This window comes from Pelecanus crispus, chromosome 12 (genome assembly GCF_030463565.1).
Source record: "Pelecanus crispus isolate bPelCri1 chromosome 12, bPelCri1.pri, whole genome shotgun sequence".
NCBI classification, from domain to species: Eukaryota; Metazoa; Chordata; class Aves; order Pelecaniformes; family Pelecanidae; genus Pelecanus; species Pelecanus crispus.
The window spans coordinates 6,212,172-6,233,267 of NC_134654.1; the positions used below are offsets into that span (position 1 = coordinate 6,212,172).

Below are 21,096 nucleotides of genomic sequence, written 5' to 3' on the forward strand. Positions count from 1 at the left end.
GCCAACAAAGCTATCAGTGCAAAGGGAATCAGTGATCAGCAGATACCAGAATTGTCTTGAGAGTTGGCACTGGAAAGAAACTACTGCAGGTCAGTGAATTCTAACATTTTATGAATCAAATGTACAATATACTTTGTCCTTGTCTCCTAATAATTAGGATAGAGTAAGAAAGAAGAAAGATTTTGAAGAGTGTGCATGCTATTTTAGAGTGAAATTCACTCATGTTTACTCTCATTGAACCAGTATGGTTCAAGTGGGATTTCAGAAATGCAATAGACTTTGTGCAAAACTTAGACAGGCAACAACAGAACAAAGCATTTGGCGCAAAGTTCAGGGGCACGTATTGTATAACTGAGCTGTCTGAACCCAACCCCATTTATGGTATTAAGTACTTGATTTGGCAAAGTGTCTTTGGATATTCCAGTATCTTTGTCAGTTTGGTCATTAGGAGTCTATGTGCTACTGAAAATTAGTTCCAGCAGAATAGGGATTAAATATTTAACTGTATTAGGGGCTTTTGAAAAGGAAGATCTTGGTTTTGAGAGTCCAAGAAAATTGGACTCTCAATAATGAGGTAATTAATACTTTAACAATAAGAGAAAATCAATTATGCTTAACTTCTCTGATTATTTCAAGATATTTTAAGAAGTACACAGACAAGCAGTTGATACACGGAAGACAGAACTAGAAGCAGTGATATATAGCAGGAAAGATCTCCATAACACAGGGGGCACATTAAAAAAAAAAAAATCTTTAATTCAATCATATACATTTTAGGACACAGGGATTCTCCCTTTCTCAAGGGAATGTTGCTATTTTTATCATGACCTTGCAGGCTGTAATCTTACATAAGTAACAATGGGACAGATATTCTAGGAAAAAATGGTGGTTTACATTCATAACAAGTGGACTACAAATAAATATGTTTCAAAGTAATAGAACGGGCTGACAGTGTGTGATTTGTCTGTAATCATACAACACATGCCTTGCTGTGAATGCCCATAGAGTATATAACAATCATGTACATTTTGAACATATACACAGAGGCCTGTACACTCGTATACAGGTGAATATTCGTATTAGTTGTGACAATACACAGATATATGCGTGCAATCAGGTGCATAGAGTCTCTCTCCTTCCTTTTATATACACACCTCTCTCTTCTTTCTCATTGCAGATTTCAGACTTTACAGGTGGAGGTTGAAAAGCGATGTAGCTAGTACCTGGGGAAAATCTACCCCTGCGGAGACAGAAAATCTAAAGATACCTGGAACAGTTGAAAAGCCAAAGGTTACCTTGTCTTACTGCTGGGGTAACAAAATTGCCTGCTAAACAGCACTGTTAGGCAATTTTATTGCTGTTATCAACTGAATGATGATTTTGCTTGTAGATGGCTCGTTCTTTTCCACAGAACAGGCCTGTCTCAACACTGCCTCGGCAAAACTTATGTAGGTGACAGTCTTGCTCTCATTGCAGTTCTAACAGAAACAGTTGTTGGTTCCCTTGCCTCTCCATATTACGGGCATGTACCTGTCCTATTTGCCCAAGATGGGAAAGTTTGCAGTTGGAACAAAGATGAAGCCCAGGTGTTAATGGCTAAAGTTATCGTCAGAACTCCTAGAATGTTGAGTACAAACCCAGCTTTGGCCTAGAATTATAAAAAAGAAGCATTATTAGTTGAACTGAGTACTTTTTTCCTTCCCTGCTGATTAGGATTGTTTGTATGGTTAGATTTTCTCTTTGGCCTTTTTTCACAACTCCATCAGAACTCCATCAAATTACATTTAAGCTGGTTTTCTTCACAAATATAACTTGTATTAGGGGAATATGAGTTTCCGTTGGATAGAACTCTTAAACTAGAAGTGCTGAAATCCTTTTAATCTACTTTTGTAGGACTTTCTCTTCTGACCTGGTATTTGTCTCTATGTTACTTTGGATTTCTTCTTGGATCAATTATAAATTAGAAAAGTTATTAAGAGACATGGAGTCCTTGTCCATCTTTCCTCAACATATTGAGAAAGGGCACCAGGGCAGCCTAATGAGATGTGCTAGGCTTTCCCCTAGTCCCTGCAGAAGGACTGTCCAGATGATAGGACCCTTTGACATCCCTATGATCTACATTCAGGCTTTTGGAACAGTTAGACATTGCCATTTCTCATTGACAGCAAGCTCTTGTTGGAACATCTTCAAGACGCCTTGGGTGTTTTTCAAAAGCTCAATAGCATCTTGATAAGGCTCTGGGTATATATTAGAGTCAGCGTGACCCTTTATTAATTCACACGCATATGTTGTTGACTTTAGCTGAGTACAGTGAGTTTTCTAACACTCCTTCAAGAAGAACTAATATTAGAAAAAGGAATGATCAAAACTAGTGATGAAAATTCTGAAAAGAATGTGCTTTTGCTCACCATATCTATAACCTTGAGTTGTCCATATGAGAAGACAATGGCGTTAGGAGGAGTGGCAACTGGGAGCATGAATGCCAACGATGCAGAAAGTGTACAGGGCAGCATGACATAGAGTGGATTGAGGCAGATTGCTTCAGCCTATGCAAGAAGGGAGAGCAAAGATGATGGTTTCGATATACAAAAATGCATAGAAATCTTTTGGCAGAAGACTGATTGTATTTGTCCATGTCAGAAACCTCGTTCTTTCACAAACACTGCAGCCACTCATATTTTGGTTCTGCTTTACAAACTTCTAGCCAATGTCTTTACGCAGCAAATGCAAGAATTGATTTTGTGGTCAGTGTTTTGTGTTCCCAATTGTGGAATCTGATCACTGCTGCAGTATAAATTAATAATAATGATTGTATTCAACTCTAAACCAAGGGAAAAAATGTAGAGTGGCTTCAAACTGGTTAAGAACGAAATTAAATTATCAGGGGAAACAGGGTGGCCCAAACTCTGAAGGTGAGTGGATCAGTTTAGGGGTTAGCTGAAGCCTGTGCAAAAAGATTTTGGTGGAGCTTATTCCAGTTTCTGTCTGGAAACAGCTTTTCACACTGCAGAACTATGTCTACCCCAGCAACAGGAATCTCCTGTAGAAATGCAAAAGTCTGAATTAGGTCATAGAGCTTGACTAATACTACCACCTTCAGAGACTTCTGGAAGGGTAGTGGTCGGAGTGAAATACAGTAATGGAATGTTACAGGGAAGCAAATGCTGCTGCTGTTGCTGTCTCTGTGCAGAACAAATAGGAAAAAAACAAGTACAGCTGGCAGTGACCTCATAAGGTTGTTTAGGCCAGAAGGCAAAGTCTAATATGCCAATGAATTTAATCCCTTTACTTTTCACCAGCAATGATTTTAGAAAGGTTGAACTAAGCACAGTGTGTGTGAATATATATGCGTGCACATACATATATTTGTATTTTAAGTCTTGTATTCCTGATCGGATACATAAACCAGTGCTTGGCTATGTCAGCCAGTTAGTTTTTATAATTGAGTAGATGTATGCTTGGAAAAGGGTTGAAAGCTGTTCTTGTAAGAGTATTTTGAAATGCTGGAACTTACCATTGAAGCCAGAATAGGGAGAAAGAGGGTAGTGGTGGCCACGTTGCTGGTGCACTCAGTGAAAGCGGCAATAAGGAGACACAACAGGATAGCAATAGCTGGATGCGGGATATGCTGCAGAGGAGTCAGTTTGCTACCTAACCATGAAGACAGACCAGATTCCTGTGACAGAGGAAAGAGGTCTGTCAAGATAGCAGGCTAGAGAAGAAATAGCCACATCACAGTCCAATTACGTTTCTCATATCAATTCTACCTCCCCTTCTTATGGGAGTTGTCATACAAACTGCTTTCTGTAGAAAAACATGCAAGAGGCAATGCTCATAAACATGATAATTTGGTAGGTTAAATAAAAAGAAACATGCTTTCCCTTCCAAAGAATTTGAAAGAAGGTACTACATTTACAGTACGTGGTAGACAGCAAATAATTATTTCTCTGTTCAGGTCATTAGTTGTACATGATCAATATTTGGGGCTTTCTAAAATATTTTCATATATCCTAGCAGATATTCTAGCAATTTAATGTAATTTCATCACATTGTCTGAGATCTTGATCAGCTATCTGAAGCTTTTCATACCTTTCATCCTTCTCAGGCACTGAAAAATACCAGCATCTTCCCTATCATTCCAGGCTGTAGTTTGGGCATCATTATTATTCAGCTGTTCTTCTCAAGAAAACATATCCTAACTGTGCCTGTCTGGCTTCTTCATGCATTATGGCCTAGCTTTCTTACTGGTTTTGCAACCACCATTCTTCTTCACATCTCCCTATTTCATATCTTGGCTACTTCAACCTGTCTCTTCTGACATTGAAAAGTGCTATCTCACAGGAGGGCTGGAATCTATCTTGAAAGGACTAGTCTAATTCCCTGTCCTAGGGCAGGATTGGCTCCACCTAAATTATTACCGATAGATGTTTTTCAAACTTGTTGTTAAAAATTCCTAGCAATGAAGTTTCCAAAATCTCCCCAGATAATTTTTTTCAAGTGCTTAACTATCTTTATAGTTGGAACATTTTCCTACTGCTTAACCTAAATCTTCTTTGCTGCAATTTAAGCCCTTTAGCACCATAAGAATATAAAAAAGTATAGTATCTTCCTTTCTGCAGCAGCTTTTATGTATTTGATGACTTATTCTAGAATAAATTAATATAATTTCTTGAATATTTCCTTTTCAAAACATGTTTCCCAGAGATCCGATCATTCTTACTACCTTCCTCTAAACTTTCTTTATATAGCACACATGTTGTTGAAGACTGATATCGAAAACTGAATACATTACCTGTACCTGAGGACTTACCAGTCCTGAGTGGAAGGATTATATTTTACATGTCTTATGTATGATGGTCCTACCTATAGTTTCCAGTTGTTTGCTTTTTTTCCTCAGTAGCAATATAATTGCTACTGAGCAATTATACAACAATATAATATAATATAGTAATATTGACTAGAATAAGGTGTATGAGCAGCTTTAAAACTTATCCAGCCATTCCCACATCTTACATTTGTGATACTTAGTTATTTCTTCCTATTTCCCATATTGAGTTGCATCCTTGTTTTCTGACTTTTACAGGTCGTTGTGATCTTTGAATTCTAAACTAGTACTTCCAGGCATGTGAAGCCTTTTCCAATTTGTTTATTGTCGATAGATTTATTAAATGTATTGTCTGTTCCATCATGTAAGTCATTAGTGAAAAATAATTTGTAGCACTGGACTCCTGGCAGATGCCTCCAGAAGTACATCAGTACATCCTTCAGTTTGACAGCCAGACATTTTTATCTGCTCCTGAAGGTTCTCTAGCTAGTTCTACATTTGTCTTCTAGTAGTTTAATTTAAATAATATTTCCATAAGTAGTTTGTTTGAAATAGTTTGGAGACTCATCCTGGGCACATTATCTCCTCATGCTTGCCACATCAATTAAGTGTTATTTAATAGAACCTTTAATGTATTGGGGTCGTTTCTTAATCATCCACTTTTCCAGAAACACAGTTAACCGTGCTGCCTTGATTGTAGTGCCATCGCAGTTGCATAGGCAAAAATAAAGATTTGTTCTAATCGCAGGCCTCCTCCTAAGGATGGTGAAGTCTGTCCTACTGCCACTAGCTGAGGAAACGTGCATTTGGTGCTACCAGCATGCCCTCTTGCGTTCTGGGAGAGCATGCATGAAAAGCAAGATGGAAAACACCCAGGGAGACATAAATGCCAGGTAAGCAGAGGAATGTTACCTCACTGCCTTTGGCTAAGGCAAAGCCACCTCCCAGCAGAAACACAATGTTCCATGGCATTTTCTGGTGAACTACTTTCCAGTCCAAGAGAGGTGGAGGTGCTTTGATCTTTGACTTGCTGCCTAAAATCCAAAAAGATTTTGTAAGCCATGTTACATTCTCCAAAGAAAGGAGGACTTCTTGGTGGGAGGTGAGTTTAGTCTGAACATCAGGAAACACCTCTGTCAGCAAGAACAAGTAGACTGTGGAATTATCTCCTAAAGCACATGATGGGAACCTCATTAACAAAGATTTTAAAACTTGACTTGCAAAAATACTAATGAATGATCTGTAGCTGCTCCAAGTGGCATAGTAGAATAAAGGTAAGAGCGAGTTAAAAGCATGGCAACATATCTGCAGAACTGTGTGTGTTTCTGTTAAGTCATGTATTCTCTCCTGGAGACTCCAGCTTCAGAAGCTTTTCCATATGTGTATAATAGTGTCTGGGACACTGCTGGGATAAGAGTTTCCTACTTTAGTTAAATTACAAGAAACAGAGACATTTTATGGGATATATGCCTTGCGTAGCCTAAAGCATACAGCTGTAGCTATGCAGAAAGAGCAGTTTCAAATCTTGTTTAATGTTTGAAATTTCCTCTGTAAATCTAAAATGTAAAACTTCCCATGTACCTATTCTGACAGTTGATTTTTGATGCCTTCAGTAAACTTACCTGTTTGTTGTTTGTCTCTGTCATTGTTTGAAATGTCGGAAGGAATGATGAACAACAAAACTGAAATGAAGATGGCAACTGTAGCATCAGTGACATAGCTGCAATAAATCAGTCAGACATTTAGTCTAGCCATGTTTTCATCTTTATGAAATCTAGCCTACTTAATTTTTATTTAAAGTGAGGAAGAAAAGTGGTGATACCTTGTATCATTTTTGTTGAAAAGAACTGTTGCCCAACCTGGTATGAAACCAGGGTCTCTTGTAAACCAGAGCAGTACCAGTAGTATGAAGAGGATCAAAACTGTTATTTCTGCAAATTTCATTGAGCCCATTTTCTTGCTCTGTTCCTTGATAATGTCATAGGCCTGTTTCTCCCTAGCTTTTGCAGAGGCATTTGCAGCACAACCAAAATTCTTCTGAAAACTAGGAAAAAAATGGACAAGAGATATCAGAGAAATTTGCCAGATACCCTCAGTTAAGAATCCGAATTTCATACTCAGTCATATTGTCCTTTAGATATATGTATTTATATACACATATAGAAATTATATATAAATTACTATCATAGCATCAGCAGCCTTAGGTATTGGATAGTAAGTGCATTGTACTGTGTGCTGCCAAGATGATCAGAGAGATGCTTCCTACCCCTAAAAGCTCATGATCTAAACATGAACAGGTGTGCTATCTGGACACACAGGGAAATAATGACAAAGTTAGTGTGATTGATAAGGCTATATGATCACCAGGAAGTAAATAGTTGCCAAGCTTTTTAAAATTACAGAAAAGGAGAATTTTAAAAGAGGAATTTGATGATGAAAGTACCATTGCAGGTATTGCGGAGCTCTTTCCATTTAAAAGAGAGGAGGCTGGGGATAATACAAAAGTGATAGGCTAAGTATTAAACAGGTAGGTAATGCAAGCCTGTTGTACGGGGTGATTAACATTGGGAACTGGCACAATACTAATCCTCTAGGTCTGTAGCAACTCTCATCATAAAGGTATTTACCAGCTATATGTAGAAATCAATTTGCTGGTTTGAAGCACAACAGTCTTTCAGGACATGAAAGCAGTGCTGCAGAACAGGTTATATGCAGTTCCTAAGTTATATGCAACTTCCTATTTTCAGTAGGTACACAGTATGGTTAGCCAGGATTTGATCAGGTTCCTTGGAGAAAAAGTTGCAGTATTTTAACAGATATTTAGTATACTGTTCTGCTGGTCTCTGTTGTATGTGAGGGCTTTGTCCCTGGTGTCTGACTTTCAAGCACAGGGTCATCAATAAAAGTATCACTTGCGTTACAACATGTAATGAGTACTTGCAAACAGGCCTGCCAGCTGTATTATAGTGCGTAAGGGTTACTCACTTAAAGCCCAAGTACAGTATCTGCAGCCAAATCCACGCCAAAAACAGTAATATGATCATGGTGGGGAAGGCAAAGGAGAACCAAGAGGCAAAGTTGATGATATTGCCATTGTTAGGAAAGAGCCTGTAAAATGTAGATGGCTGTTAGCATCTAAAATTCTGCACTCTCTTCTGTATGTCATTAATGATTCAGAAAAGAGGAGGTACTGTGAGGCCCACTAAGGAAGAGAAGCTAACTTCCCAACAAAGTTACCAAATCAATATTTTCCTTCTCTGTGTTGGCTGGAAGTCAGCTGTAGCAGAATGATGCAGTTTAGTGGGTATGTAATCCCAAATTCAACCAGACTTACTCATCAACTTGTCCTTGCAGTACCAGATTTGGTGTTGTCCCAGTCAGGGTTGCAATCCCTCCAATACTAGCTGAGTAACAAATACAGAGAGACATTCCCTTGCAGAATTTCTTGTGTTTCTCCTCTAGCAGATTTTCATTTCTCTTTCTGTCTTCCTCGATTGTCAGGACATGACTATTACCTAGATCCCAAGACAGGAACAAAAGAGTTACAGAAGCTAGATTGGATAGGAAGAGATCTTGTGCCTGCGTAATTTGGTATTCCAAGGCTAGGACACAATGGACTCAAAGCTGAAGGAGCCAGATTTCCTCATTTTAAGGCTGGCATTGTTAATTCTTTGATCTTCTGTCCATTTTCACTGGTTGTCTTGATACAGGGCAGTTTTTCAGAGGAATAGAATTTGAAATGTGTGATAAAGTCCAAGCATACTGCTGACACTTCTTGGTGAACTAGGGCAACGTCTGAACTGCACACGACGGGGAAAGAGGCAAGAATTCAGGGAGGTACAACAGAGTCAGAGGAGTTGGACTGAAGGGAACTCGTTCTGCACCAGCACCTGATTGTTGGCACTGAGATTTACATTCAGAAACACTTGTGTTATCTCAAAGATGGGAAGAGGGCAAGACAGCTGGTAAAGAGATATTGTTGCATGATTGTATATCTTTGGATTAGAAAGATCATTTTAATCCCTAACCTTCTAGCATGAAATAGGCCAGAAATTTTCCCTTGGAAATTCCCTATTATCTGATAAGTTACACAGTAGATAATAATTGAACTAACATAAATATGTAGGGGAATATCAAGCCTAATGTGAAGGCTTCAGCTAATGGAGAATTTATACATTTTGTTGTTTTGTTGGTTAGTTATCATCGCTTCATATTTTCAATCTATTTCTAACTTCAGCCAAGTCAGTAGATCTTACTGTGCTTTTGTCTGGTTCATGGAAGAGCCTCATAAATACTGTCTGATACAGTCAGGATGCTTTAGGTACATTCTTCTTTTAGCATTTACTAGCAACTGTAATGACAGTGAAGAAGGCATCAGGTCATCCTCCATTATCGCAAAACCACCCACAACCCACATACTTTTTTCCTCTGTTTCTTTGGAGCTATCTGGTTTAGTTGACTCTTCCTGCAGTTCAAAGGCTTTATTGACATTTTCAGCTGCTTGGCCAGCTGCACTACACTCCATTTCTGACTTGTGCAACTGTTCCAACACTGCTTGTGCTATTGGGACCATCATGGCAGTGGTGGCGGTATTGCTGATCCACATCGACAGGAAGGCAGTCACAATCATGAAACCCATGAGAAGTCTGAAATGAAAAGGTTTGAAAAAGCCAGTTCAGAACTCAGCGCTGCAATGTTCTTTTTTTGTTACAAAGCTTTGGTTACAAATGCTGGGTTTGGAAAATGCTTAGCAATTCACATCTAGCACTTCCTCTTACCCTAGTCTGCTTTGTGAATGACACATTTGATGATTTATGATTTTAACATAATTTTTTCTTTTTGGAATTTCAGCCAATTGTGCTTTTACATTCTTATGACTAGGAAAGCAGGAGCTGGTATCTTGGAGCAAACAGTTTATCTAGTCAGTATCCTGCTTATTCTGCATGCTTTAGGGGAAGACATATCATCTCAGTAACACATATTAATGTATTGTAATATATTTTGAAGAGGAATTGCAAACTGAATTTGATCCCAAATGGCAGTCAGTTTAAGCCATAAGGAAGATGATATCTTTTTTTGTAATTTTATCCCACCTCTGTTATTTAGGATTCTCTTCTTACTCATATAAAATTCTAATCCTTGTTTCAGTATTACTATGTTATTTGTCTCAAAATTATTCTTTAGATGAGATGTAGATTATATATTAGATGAAAAGGGCTTTATCCTGTATGCATTTTTATTCTATTGCTTTGTAATTTCCTTCAGTATTCCCTCTTCTCATGATCTGAGACAAATTAAATAGGGCCTTGTAGCCTCTGCATAGCTTAAACTTCCAGTCTGGTAAACATTTGTTGTTTTCAAAGCAAGCATCCCCATATTTTCTTCTCTCTTTGCAATCAGTATAACAGTTAGAGAGTGTACGTTTTCTGTCTTTCGGCTGTAATCTTTCCTGGTTGTCTAAAGCTGCGCTTCTGGCCAAGCCCAGCAGCACCCTTGTCTTTTCAGAATTGACTCTCTTGTTGCTATGTCTCCACCTAAAGACATTTGGAATTCAAAAAAGAGGCACCGGGTTTGTAACACATCAAAGGATCCACATTTGCAAGATTTGCTCAGGCACTAACTGACCTGCACTGTAGAAAAGCATTTGTAGGATATGATTTGCAGATTCACATAGGAGAGTAAAGGCAACTCTGAGATAGGAACTAATGCCATAAAGTCCTTTATCCCACAGTGTTTTCATGACTGTTACTCACAGGGCTGGTCTGACACCAGTGATAAGCAAGACCCGCAGAGCAACGCGCTTGTGTAGGTGCCAATTCTCAATAGCAATGGCCATCAGCAGTCCCCCAATAAAAAGCATATTGGTGTCCTTCAAATACTCCCTGCAGACCTGTAACATGGAACAAGGGAGAGAAAAGAGTGACGAGAAGCCAATGCTTAGAGAGAAGGCACTTTCTGAGGAAGGACCTTGTCCCAAAAACATGAGCATGCAGTAACTATGGATTGCATCTAAAGAGTGAATTTGCTTTGATTTCAGACTAGCAGCTCCACCTAGAGTTCACTGTAGGCTCATGCAAGTTCTGTTCCATGGAGAGGATAGATGATTCGCTGTGTAACAATAGTGCAATTTTCTCTTTGCACCACACTCTGGAAATCAGCCTGAAAATAATCCCAGAATAAGAGAAGCTGACTACTAAATACATAGGCAAACATGTATAGAGTAAGATCTCTTACTGTTGTTGAATCCATGATATTCATTAGTGGGAACAGCAGGACAGGAAAGAGAGCTGTGACAGCCAACGGCAAGGCTTCCGTGCACCAAAACAGTGCCATCACTATGATAACATAACCACATTGGGCCTCCTGAAAGAAGAAGAGTACACACAATCAGAACAAACTGTACATCTCACTTAGGCTTTGAGAAGACAACAGCCCGTAATTGTATTCATTGCCTGATAAAGGGATTTGAGAAAAGGTTATTTTCTATCTTTCTTTCCCGTCTATCCTCCTACATGTGCAGGTCCTAATCAAATGACAAACTATTCAACAACCTTCTTAGAACTGTGAGGAAAAGACTGGGGCCTCCAATGGGGAAAACCAAGAAATTTAGGAAAAGAAACACACTGATGACTTTGAACCCTTCATGATAAGGAATTGGCAGTCCCTGCCAATGGTGGTATTTTCTTTTTATATATTTCCTGTCTTTGAGTTGCAGAAATAGTTACTGATCCAGTCAAGGTTTCTCCACCTTTGTCTTTCTATGTTTCAGGACATGACCCAGATGAACCCCAATTAAATTCAACAGCCTGGATTCCTTGTGCTGTAAATACTTTTATCTATTTTTCATTGGATTTTTAGTTTAGTACAGACTTTGAAAGGCTCACTGACAAACGGGTCACAGATCAGTTTCAGCTTCCACTGGCTTTGACTTGTTTCTTTGAAGAAAGTATGATCCCCTATTTCATGTTACTCTTTTTCTGAAAAAACATTGATTTAGTTCTGCTTTGGGCAACCATTCCGAAAAAAAATATTTAACTCAGTCCCATACACAAAAAAGATTCAAAATAACATGTCACAACAGATCTTCATATGGTTGGGCTGATGAAGAAAGCAAGGAAAAGTAACATTGCAGGTTACAGTGTCTTCCTCATTTTGGAACTAGCACAATAATGGATGGCAGAAAATCCAAAGGAAGAAAAAAGTGGTTGTGTGGTCTTGGATCAAGGATGTCCACTAAAATATACGGGACCATATGAATGAAAATGTAATGATGCTTATTGAGAAAACAATGAAGAGGTGGAAATTGTAATGGCTAGATTACAGAGAAGTAAACCAAGGAGCCAGAATAGTAGCTAGCAGGATCAAACTTGTGGTGCTTTAGAACATGTTCAGGACTTCTGAACATGGCATGGAAGTTACAGAGCTGGTGAAGGGAAAGGATGAACAGGGGAGCTGAATAGTCTGGAAGAACAAAGATAGCAATCTAGGTGGTAAATTACCAGAGCAGCAGGGTTGGAGAAGTAATGCTGAAAGAGATTCATAAAGAGATGAAAAGATGCTTTTTTGAGCCTTATTTTTGAATGAGAGCAGTAAGAACCTTAATTATACATCCCATCAAGCACCAAAAGCAATTTTCCATTTTGATGATCCTTTTTTTCCCATTTTTATTATTAAGAGATACCAGTGGGTGCCTTTTGAGAGACCCTAGCAGGGCTTTGGAACATATATTGTAGGCACAGTACCATTCTCTTCCAGCCTGCTATGAACAGGCTCACAGTAAAAGCTGGAATAAGGCTTTTCACAAAGTCAGTTGTCCTGTAAGGACATTCCTCTGTCTTTAGACAAAATCTTTAGCATTGTCTGCTCTCATTTGTAATAGTGTCCAGTGCTATGTCATTATAGGACAGATTAATAGCTCAACAGAACAGAAAAATGTGAAATTCCATCCTGTAAGTTGTCTGCTTACAACTCTGCATGCTGAGGTACCAGCTTTTCCTGCCTAGCAGTACCGTGATGCACAATTCTAACACAAGACATCATCTTACAGATTGCAAAGGGAAAAGTCCAGGACCTTTTAAATTTTTCTGTTGTAGGTGACTACATAGAAACCAGAGAGAGTCATTTTTGAAGAGGAACTGAACCAAGACTGCCAAATCATTCCACAGGTAATACCAGGGACTTATTGTATGCTAACAATGACTCTAGCAAGTAAGTTTGAACTCGTGGCCTTGGGACAGACAAAAAAATCGCTCTCTCTCTTTCTGGCTACTTAGAACTTTTCTGATCTAGATCTCTTTTAACTTCAGTAACTCTTTTGCCTATGGAAAGTTAACTAGCAAAAAAGTAGTTTTTCTGTTTTTCTTCTTAGTAAGCTTTTAAATGTTAATTTAAGCTATATAGCATTGCAAGGGAATAGGAGGATACTCCTGATCTGTTACCACATTTCATCTCAAGCCAGTGCCACTCTGTCATCCTTGCTTGCTGTCCTCTGGTCATAGCTCCGGTCTCTGATAACAGTCAGAAAAAGAGCTGTGAGGAAGAAGGAGCTTTGGGACAGGCTGCACAAAAAGACAGGAAAGAGCTAGTGAAGTGAAGAGGGAAGCTTGGTGAAGGAGACTAGAAACTGGGAGTCAGCAGGGACTGGGAGACAGGCAGGCAGACAGAGACCAGAGGAAAGAGCTAGGACTTGACATCCAAAGAGCAGTGACTGGAGAGGTAGATTGGGACTAGCTATTTAATGATGCTGGGACTGTAGTGAGAGACCTGAAGCCCAGACATTAGATCTGTCTCCGTGAAGAGATTGGGAGTGGGAGAAATAAGCCAGAGTGAAGAAGCAGCAGAACACTGGCAGTCTGCCTGCTCACAGTGCTGTATTTAAATGATTGCTGTCTCAGAAATACCTGTTGCACTAATACAAGTTTTTGTAGTTAACTTTTTCTGAAGGAATCCTAAGCAAGGTGTCTTCCAAAACTTGATGTTTTAAATTTTAAATCATTGTTTGGAAAGATTCTTACAGATATACGCTAAAAAAGGAGTGAAATACATATTATTTTGTCCTTATGTATCAGAATGCCTTGTCCATGTGACCAAGAAAAATGCCTCTTCTATCTGGCAATGACAACAAGGAAAAAAATAGAAGAGGATGTGGACTGGATACTTTTAGAAAATCAGAAGGGGGATTAAAATTGAGCCTTAGATTGTAACTCAGGTTCGCACGTCTGAGCTTCAGCATAGAAGGTCCTTTGCTAAATCAGTTAGATGCAAAGCAAGTTACAAAACTGCATGTCACTGAGCATTCTTCTAGAATATGCAATCACATATGTATCTGTTCATCCATCTATGTCCTATTGCTTTTATATTCCCTCACTATCAGTAATCGAAGGGGTCTGCTCTGGAAAAAAAGATCTTCAAGCAATAAATCAAGGGGGTGCCTCTGAGAAAGAATCTGTATGTTCTTTTCAGCTCTGTCACTTAAAAGGAACATCTCTAAGGAGAGATTTGGAGACTTGGCTCTCAAATTCAATTTAAAAAGTTCTTACCTTGGTAGGAACAGCCAGAGGCAGAGGAAGAAAGAAAAGGGGTACAAGGACTATGATCAGGTATTTCCTGAAGGCTAGAGTCATATGCCAGAAGCCAGCCATGGTGCTGGAGCTAGCCCAGTGCTGAAAGGTCTGAGATCTGCTGCTAGAGACTATATAAACACTCAGGAATATTAACCATTGACCTCAGGAGGTTGCGTGTTGTTTTTGGAACTGTAATCAGAGAAAGAAGGAAGGGAACAAAGAAGGGAGGGGACAGCAAAAGAGTGTCAGACCAGGAACTTTCTTAAGACAACCTTCCTCATAACTGGTAAATCCAGGACAGAATTAACTCCTTGTGGATCAAGTACGTTTATTAAAAGGTTTATTAAATGACCTATGCTTTGTTTAAAGAATATTAATGTTTTGGTCTTTAATAATGCCTTTTTGGAATAGGTACCGTTATTCCTCCCATAAAAAAGGAGAAACGTCTCCCTCCATAATAGGTTGAAAATAGTTTTAAAAATATGTAGAGTACCGAAAAACACATCTGCATCTGTAATACTCAAATATAGAGATTAGAAACATCTACACAAAACACTATATGAACATCATTGCATCCGCTGAGAAATTCTTTGGGTAGCAAAATCCACTAAAGCTGAGCTCCTGTCACCAGATGCCACATCAAGTCCCCATGCAGAAAGGGACTCACAGTTCTTACCACCTGAGAGCAGGGACACCCGTCTTTCTGTGCTCCAAGGATGACCCTCATGACAATTCCATTTTCTTCTACTCAAAGAGCGATAGGGTAAACATTAAGGGCTGGTCAGAACTCAGTTCCTCCCACACGGCAGCCCAGTATGTTGTAAGAAAGGCTTAGGGCAAAAGAAGGAACCCACTAACTCTTTCTGACGTAGCCTGTCACATTTCAGTGGATTGGGAAAGACTTGGCTACACTGCATCGCTTTACTATTGGGCTATTTTTTTTTTTTTTGACCTTTCTGATCTTGCAGGTTTATAGGCACAGCTTTGGTAGCTTGCACGGTGTACTGGGGAAAGAAAAAGAAAAAAAGGTGCTACTGGGAAATTACCAGCAATTCTTGTCCCAGTTCCAAAAAACTTCCAAAATACAAGCACTGAATTACTTGGTTCTGTAAATATGCTGGGATGGAATTGAAGTTTTTAATTTCAAAGGGAGTGTCTTGTTAATGTCACTTTGGTGGTTTTATTTGGTAGATCATGCAAGCGCATACTTCAGATAATGATGATAACATTTCCATTTTATTGGTATAAATTATCACAGCTCTGTTTATAGCTTACTGAAGCAGAGAGAGAGAGAAGCACAGACATTAGGTCATCTGATGTCAGCTCCACAAAGAGCTTCTGCTCTTTCTCTCTCTCATCCCTTTTCTGCTGGGGCTTGTTTTCTTTCAGTAATGTGCTTATGATTGAAAAACGGTGGGGTTTCAGTTGTCAGAGCTGCAAACTCACAGCTCTCTCACAAGGCTGACAGGCATATTGCTCACCAGAAACAGCTTCACGTTAAATAACTGCCAGTCCCAAGCTTTAGCATTTCACCCTTGGTACAAAAAGAATGAGAAAGGGCTTTCAAATTGTCCTGGTTTCAGCTGGAATAGAGTTAATTTTCTTCCTAGTAGCAGGCATAGTGCAGTGTTTTGGATTTAGTGTGAGAATAATGTTGATAACACACTGATGTTTCAGTTGTTGCTAAGTACTGCTTACACTAGTCAAGGACTTTTCAGCTTCCCATGCTCTGCCAGGTGCACAAGAAACTGGGAGGGGGCACAGCCAGAATAGTTGATCCAAACTGACCAAAGGGCTATTCCATACCATATGACGTCATGCTCAGTATATAAACTGGGGGGGGGGAGGGTTGGCCGGGGAGCAGCGATTGCTGCTCGGGAACTGTCTGGGTATCGGTTGGCGGGTGGTGAGCAATTGCATTGTGCATCGCTTGCTTTGGATATTATTATTATTATTATTATTATTATCATCATCATCATCATCATCATCATTATGTTATTATTATCATTACTATCTTACTTTATTTCAATTATTAAACTGTTCTTATCTCAACCCAGGAGTGTTTCTCACTCTTACTCCTCCAATTCTCTCCCCCATCCCATCGGCGTAGGGGGAGTGAGCGAGCGGCTGCGTGATGCTTAGTTGCTGGCTGGGGCTAAACCACGACACGAATTATATTTCCCCCCAGTTTTGCATCCACTTAATGTTGAATTAGCATCCAAAAAAGTACAGTGACAAAATCAGCCAATGACAAAGTAATGTTTCTATTTTCTACTCTTATGTCCTAAGGTTGCAATCAAAACCTAAAAGGAAACCTCTCGTTTTCACATCTCTGTACCACGAAGGTTGGCCTCCAGCTGCAGTCTTGCCTATGGGAGGGAAGTAACACTGTGGAAGGACCCCAGCTAACTCATGGTGCCTGTTCTTCAGAAGCAGCACATCCCCAGCGATTGTTTCCCCTGCTACGTGAGTCCCGTTGCTTTCAGAAGTGCTACGGAAGACCTCCGTTAAGTGTGTAACTGCAAAATGAATGGTTTATGTCTCCAGGGAGACGTGTTAGAGCTTCACCTGCGGCCCGCTGACACTCCCTCAATGGTCTTAAAGGAGTGATGCCAATTTACGTTGATTTGGAACTACTCCAGTTTATATAAACGGGTTAATCTAATACTCTGAATTGTGTTCTTTGAATTTAAAGAACAACTTGGTCTTTGCTTACTGATCTGCTCTTCGAGGCGGACCAAACCTAATGGGAAACCTAACAGCACAGCCAAAACTTCTTGTGTGTTACAGCCGGTAAGTTATTTTGTCCTTTAGGAAAGGAAGTCTTTTCTAGCATGCTGTGAATTAGTAGAAGTGATGACGGATTGCCAACGACAGCATATTTTTCAGATCCTGGTGCATTTAAAATGTTGAGTCTAACTTTTCCTCTGTTTGGAGGCAAGGAAAAAAAAAAAAAAAAGCAGGTTTTAAGTTTCAATGTCTTTAATTAGCAGATAAGTAACGCAGCCAGGGTTGAAAGCCACGTCTTTAGCAGCGACGCAACGGCGAGCCCCGTCCCCGCTCTCACGGTAGGCGAGGCGCTGCAGAGGCAGAGCGCATCCCTTCCTCCTCTCGCAGGGGGGAGGCCAAAAACCCGGCACCCCCCAACCCCCCGGGGGTCCCTCCCGGCTGCGGCCGCCGGCGGGGCGGGGCGGGGCTGTCCCGGGCGGAGCGCTCCGCTCCTCCGCCCCCCGCCGCCATGGCCGCCGCGCCGCCGGCCTCCGCCCGCCGCGGCCCGCCGCTGCCCGCCGCCGAGCCGCTCCTCTTCCTGGCCACCCTGTCCCTGGGCCTGCAGGGCCCGCTCGCCACCCAGTACCTCTGGGACCGGCTGGGGGCCGAGCGCGGCTACAGCGGCCCCAACGCCAGCAGCTCCGCCGGCTGCGGGAACGGCAGCACCGAGGAGGAGCCGCTGCGGCAGGTGGGAGAACGGGACGGGGGAGCGGGGATGCTGCCGCCCCCCGGGGTGGTGTCGGGGGCTGCCGGCCCCGGGCCTCAGGTGCCTGTGTCTCTTGCAGGAGGTGGAAGCGCTAGTCTCCCACTGGAACCTCTACATCAACCTGGGAGGCTTCTTCGTCGGCCTCTTCTCTGTGACTCTCTTTGGACCATGGAGCGACAGCGTAGGCCGTCGTCTGGCGCTCATCCTGCCGGCAGTGGGTATGGCCGTGCAAGCGGCCATCTATCTTCTCGTCATGTACCTGCAGCTGCACGTCGCCTACTTTCTCCTTGGACGCCTTTTGAGTGGCCTCATGGGAGACTACAACCTGATCCTGGCCAGCTGCTTCGCCTACGTGGCCGACACCAGCGACAAGCGCACACGTACATTTCGCGTCGCCATCCTCGAGGCGTGCCTCGGCATTGCGGGCATGCTGGCCAGCATTGGCGGCGGCCAGTGGCGCAAGGCGCAGGGGTACATCAACCCCTTTTGGCTCGTGCTTACTGCCAGTCTTGCTGCCGCTCTCTATGCTGCTTTTTGTCTTCAGGAATCGGTGAAGCAGCAGAAACCAGCCAAGCTGTTCACGCTCAGTCATTACAAGGCTGTCTACAGGCTGTACACGGCCCCAGAAAACTTGAGCTCCAGGCGGAAGCTCGCTCTTTACTCCCTGGCTTTCTTTCTTCTTGTCACTGTACATTTTGGAACCAAGGACCTCTTAGTTTTGTACGAGCTTGGCTCCCCGCTCTGCTGGGCTGCCGATCTCATTGGGTACGGCTCAGCCGCCAGTTACCTGGCTTACCTGAGCAGCCTGGGAGGGCTGCGGCTGCTGCAGCTCTGCCTTGAAGACACCTGGGTGGCAGAGATAGGATTGATCTCTAATATTTCTGGACTGGTTGTGATTTCTCTTGCTACTACAACACCACTGATGTTTACAGGTGATGGCAAATTCTTAAATCCCTGTATCTCAGGCTCTTAGCTTAGAGATGCCAGTAGATGCAGGAGGGCAGTGTGCTTCTGGGAGTTGAAGCATGTGGAGGAAGTTCTGACTCCATTGCAGCTCGTGTACCAACAAAACTGGCTTGCTAACAGCAAAGTTGGCCAAACACTGAAGTTGAAAGCGCAACCATATAGTTCCTAGAATATTCGGTTTCCCAGAAGCTGCGTTACACTGCAGGCAAAGACTGAAGTGCATTGTGAGATGCAGGAGGGTGAACTGGGTCTAGATGTAGCAGGGAAAAACTGCCTAGAGCTACAGATTTCTGGGATTGACTTTGGAGACTTTGTTTTTCAGCTGAGCTTTCCCTAATGTGCTGTATCTTGCTCACAGGTTATGGGATTCTGTTCCTTTCCATGGTGGCCACTCCAGTCATCAGAGCCAAGCTCTCCAAGCTGGTCAGTGAGACGGAACAGGGTAAGGAGTTGGCCACTATGCTTAAGCCAGGTCCTGAAACACTGTCTACTTGGAACGCTGAAATCAAACTGCTTTGGGAGGTTAGGACTTCCTTGGCTCCTTTGGACTCCTGTGTGCCTGCATTCACCCTCAGGCCCAGGGTAGCATTTTATTTTTTCAGAATAATTGTCATTCATCCATTTAGACTTGCTACATTTTCAAGATGAGGACAAGAGAAGAAAAGTGAGATGAAAAGTACTGCATTCAAGCTCAGGAATAGTTCATTCATCCATCTGTTCGTTTCCAAAACTTTTACAAGGAGCAAGAGTTAAAATGGATTATGTAATGAGCAGAAAAGAGTGATTTCCCTGACCGTGACTCTTTTTCTGTAGATCAGTGACAATGGGAAGAAACCTAGTGTTGTTAGAGGGTTGTATCATTGATCATGGTGAAAGATCATGGATAACCCATAGGAGGAGCATATTTGCCTTTCTTCCAGTAATTTGTTTGAAGAGCTTGCACTTGCTGTTAAACATTGCATAGGAATGCCACTGCAGGCAGAGAGAGGGGAGGAGGGAGTCAAGGTGGGAAAGCTCGAAAGGTGACTGCACAATTCATGTTTCTTATATTAGAATGAAGGTGGTGTGCACTTGATACCAGGTTTATGACGCTGAATCTATAAAGTGCAGTCGTCTGCTGTACTTAATGTTTAACAAGTGATAAGACATGCTTGGCAGTAAACAGATCTATATAGCCTTGTCTAAAGCATTTACAATATAATATCCCTGGTCAGCTCCAGTGATACAAATTCTGGAGGTCAGTGAGGTGGTCCTGGCTACAGAGAAGCTGAGCTTGACAGGTTTGGCCTGCCAGGCCAGTGCAGTGTGCCTGATCTCTGCTCCCAGCTCTTGCTTACCATGCTTGACAATGCAGATACTAGTTTTCCGATAGGAAGTGCAAACCCTTAGAAAGGTTCACAGAATCCCACTGAAGGAGGTGATGTGGTAAAGACATTTGCAGGCAGGGCCGTGTCACTGTTAACCTCTTGTTTATCTTTTCCAGGTGCTCTTTTTGCTTCTATTGCCTGTGTGGAAGGGCTGTGTTCACTTGTGGCTACGGGAGTGTTCAACTCTCTCTACCCTGCCAGCTTGCACTTCATGAGGGGATTCCCATTTCTCTTCGGGGCTATAATTCTTCTTATTCCAGCAGCTATTATTGGGTAATTTACTTCAAATTTCTAAACTTTTCCATAGGACCTGTGAAGTGTAATATGAAAAATACTATTTACTCTACTTAGGATAGAGGCTCACAGTTTTTAAGGCATATTTTCAGTTATGCTTGTGAGAGGGTGTTTAGTGCCCCAGTAAGCAGAGGTGCAGGTCCTTTTCTTCTGGCATCTGAATCCTAGCAGTAAACCTACAGCCCAAGCAATGTAGCTGCTGACATTCAAAGTGCTTCAAAGTCTCACTCCACCCTCAGAGTCCAAAATACGGAGTTGAATTTGAAAGTCCTCCTTTATGGAAGAGGTGGAGCTCTTTTAGCAATCTCTCTTCCTGTTGTTTCTCTACTAATTAAAGCAAAAGTTGTGTCGTGATAGAAAACAAATCCCCTGGTAAGTCTTGGGAGAGAGAGGATGTGTTGGGATTTGCAGTAGAAGTGCAACAGCTCCTGGCAGGGTCATTTTGTTCTGTTCCTTTGAAACTTTAAAACACCTCATTCAGCAACATCCCAGTGTGCCTTCATAGGCTCTAACTGTTCTTTCTTTCTTAGGTGGATAGAAATCTGGGACTCAAACCATGACTACAATCACTTCTCAGATGCTTCCCTGTCCCCTGCAGACGGCTGA

At 41.6% G+C, this 21,096-nt stretch overlaps 2 protein-coding genes across 2 annotated transcripts; one reads left to right on the forward strand and one right to left on the reverse strand.

Moving 5' to 3' along the window:
* Positions 1-1,516: 1,516 nt before the first annotated feature.
* On the reverse strand, positions 1,517-14,466 carry SLC13A2 (solute carrier family 13 member 2). Its single transcript, XM_075719596.1, has 12 exons — positions 14,365-14,466; positions 11,060-11,188; positions 10,579-10,715; positions 9,230-9,471; positions 8,160-8,340; positions 7,811-7,933; positions 6,648-6,869; positions 6,448-6,545; positions 5,738-5,859; positions 3,515-3,676; positions 2,409-2,546; positions 1,517-1,648 (listed from the first exon to the last, which is right to left on the reverse strand). The coding sequence occupies exons 1-12, from the start codon at positions 14,464-14,466 to the stop codon at positions 1,517-1,519; spliced, it is 1,788 nt and encodes a 595-aa protein (XP_075575711.1).
* A 571-nt stretch (positions 14,467-15,037) lies between these two features.
* On the forward strand, positions 15,038-21,096 carry SLC46A1 (solute carrier family 46 member 1). The gene is made up of 7 exons (XM_075720105.1): positions 15,038-15,151; positions 15,357-15,496; positions 17,506-17,845; positions 17,943-18,795; positions 19,188-19,271; positions 20,313-20,469; positions 21,021-21,096. The coding sequence occupies exons 1-7, from the start codon at positions 15,038-15,040 to the stop codon at positions 21,094-21,096; spliced, it is 1,764 nt and encodes a 587-aa protein (XP_075576220.1).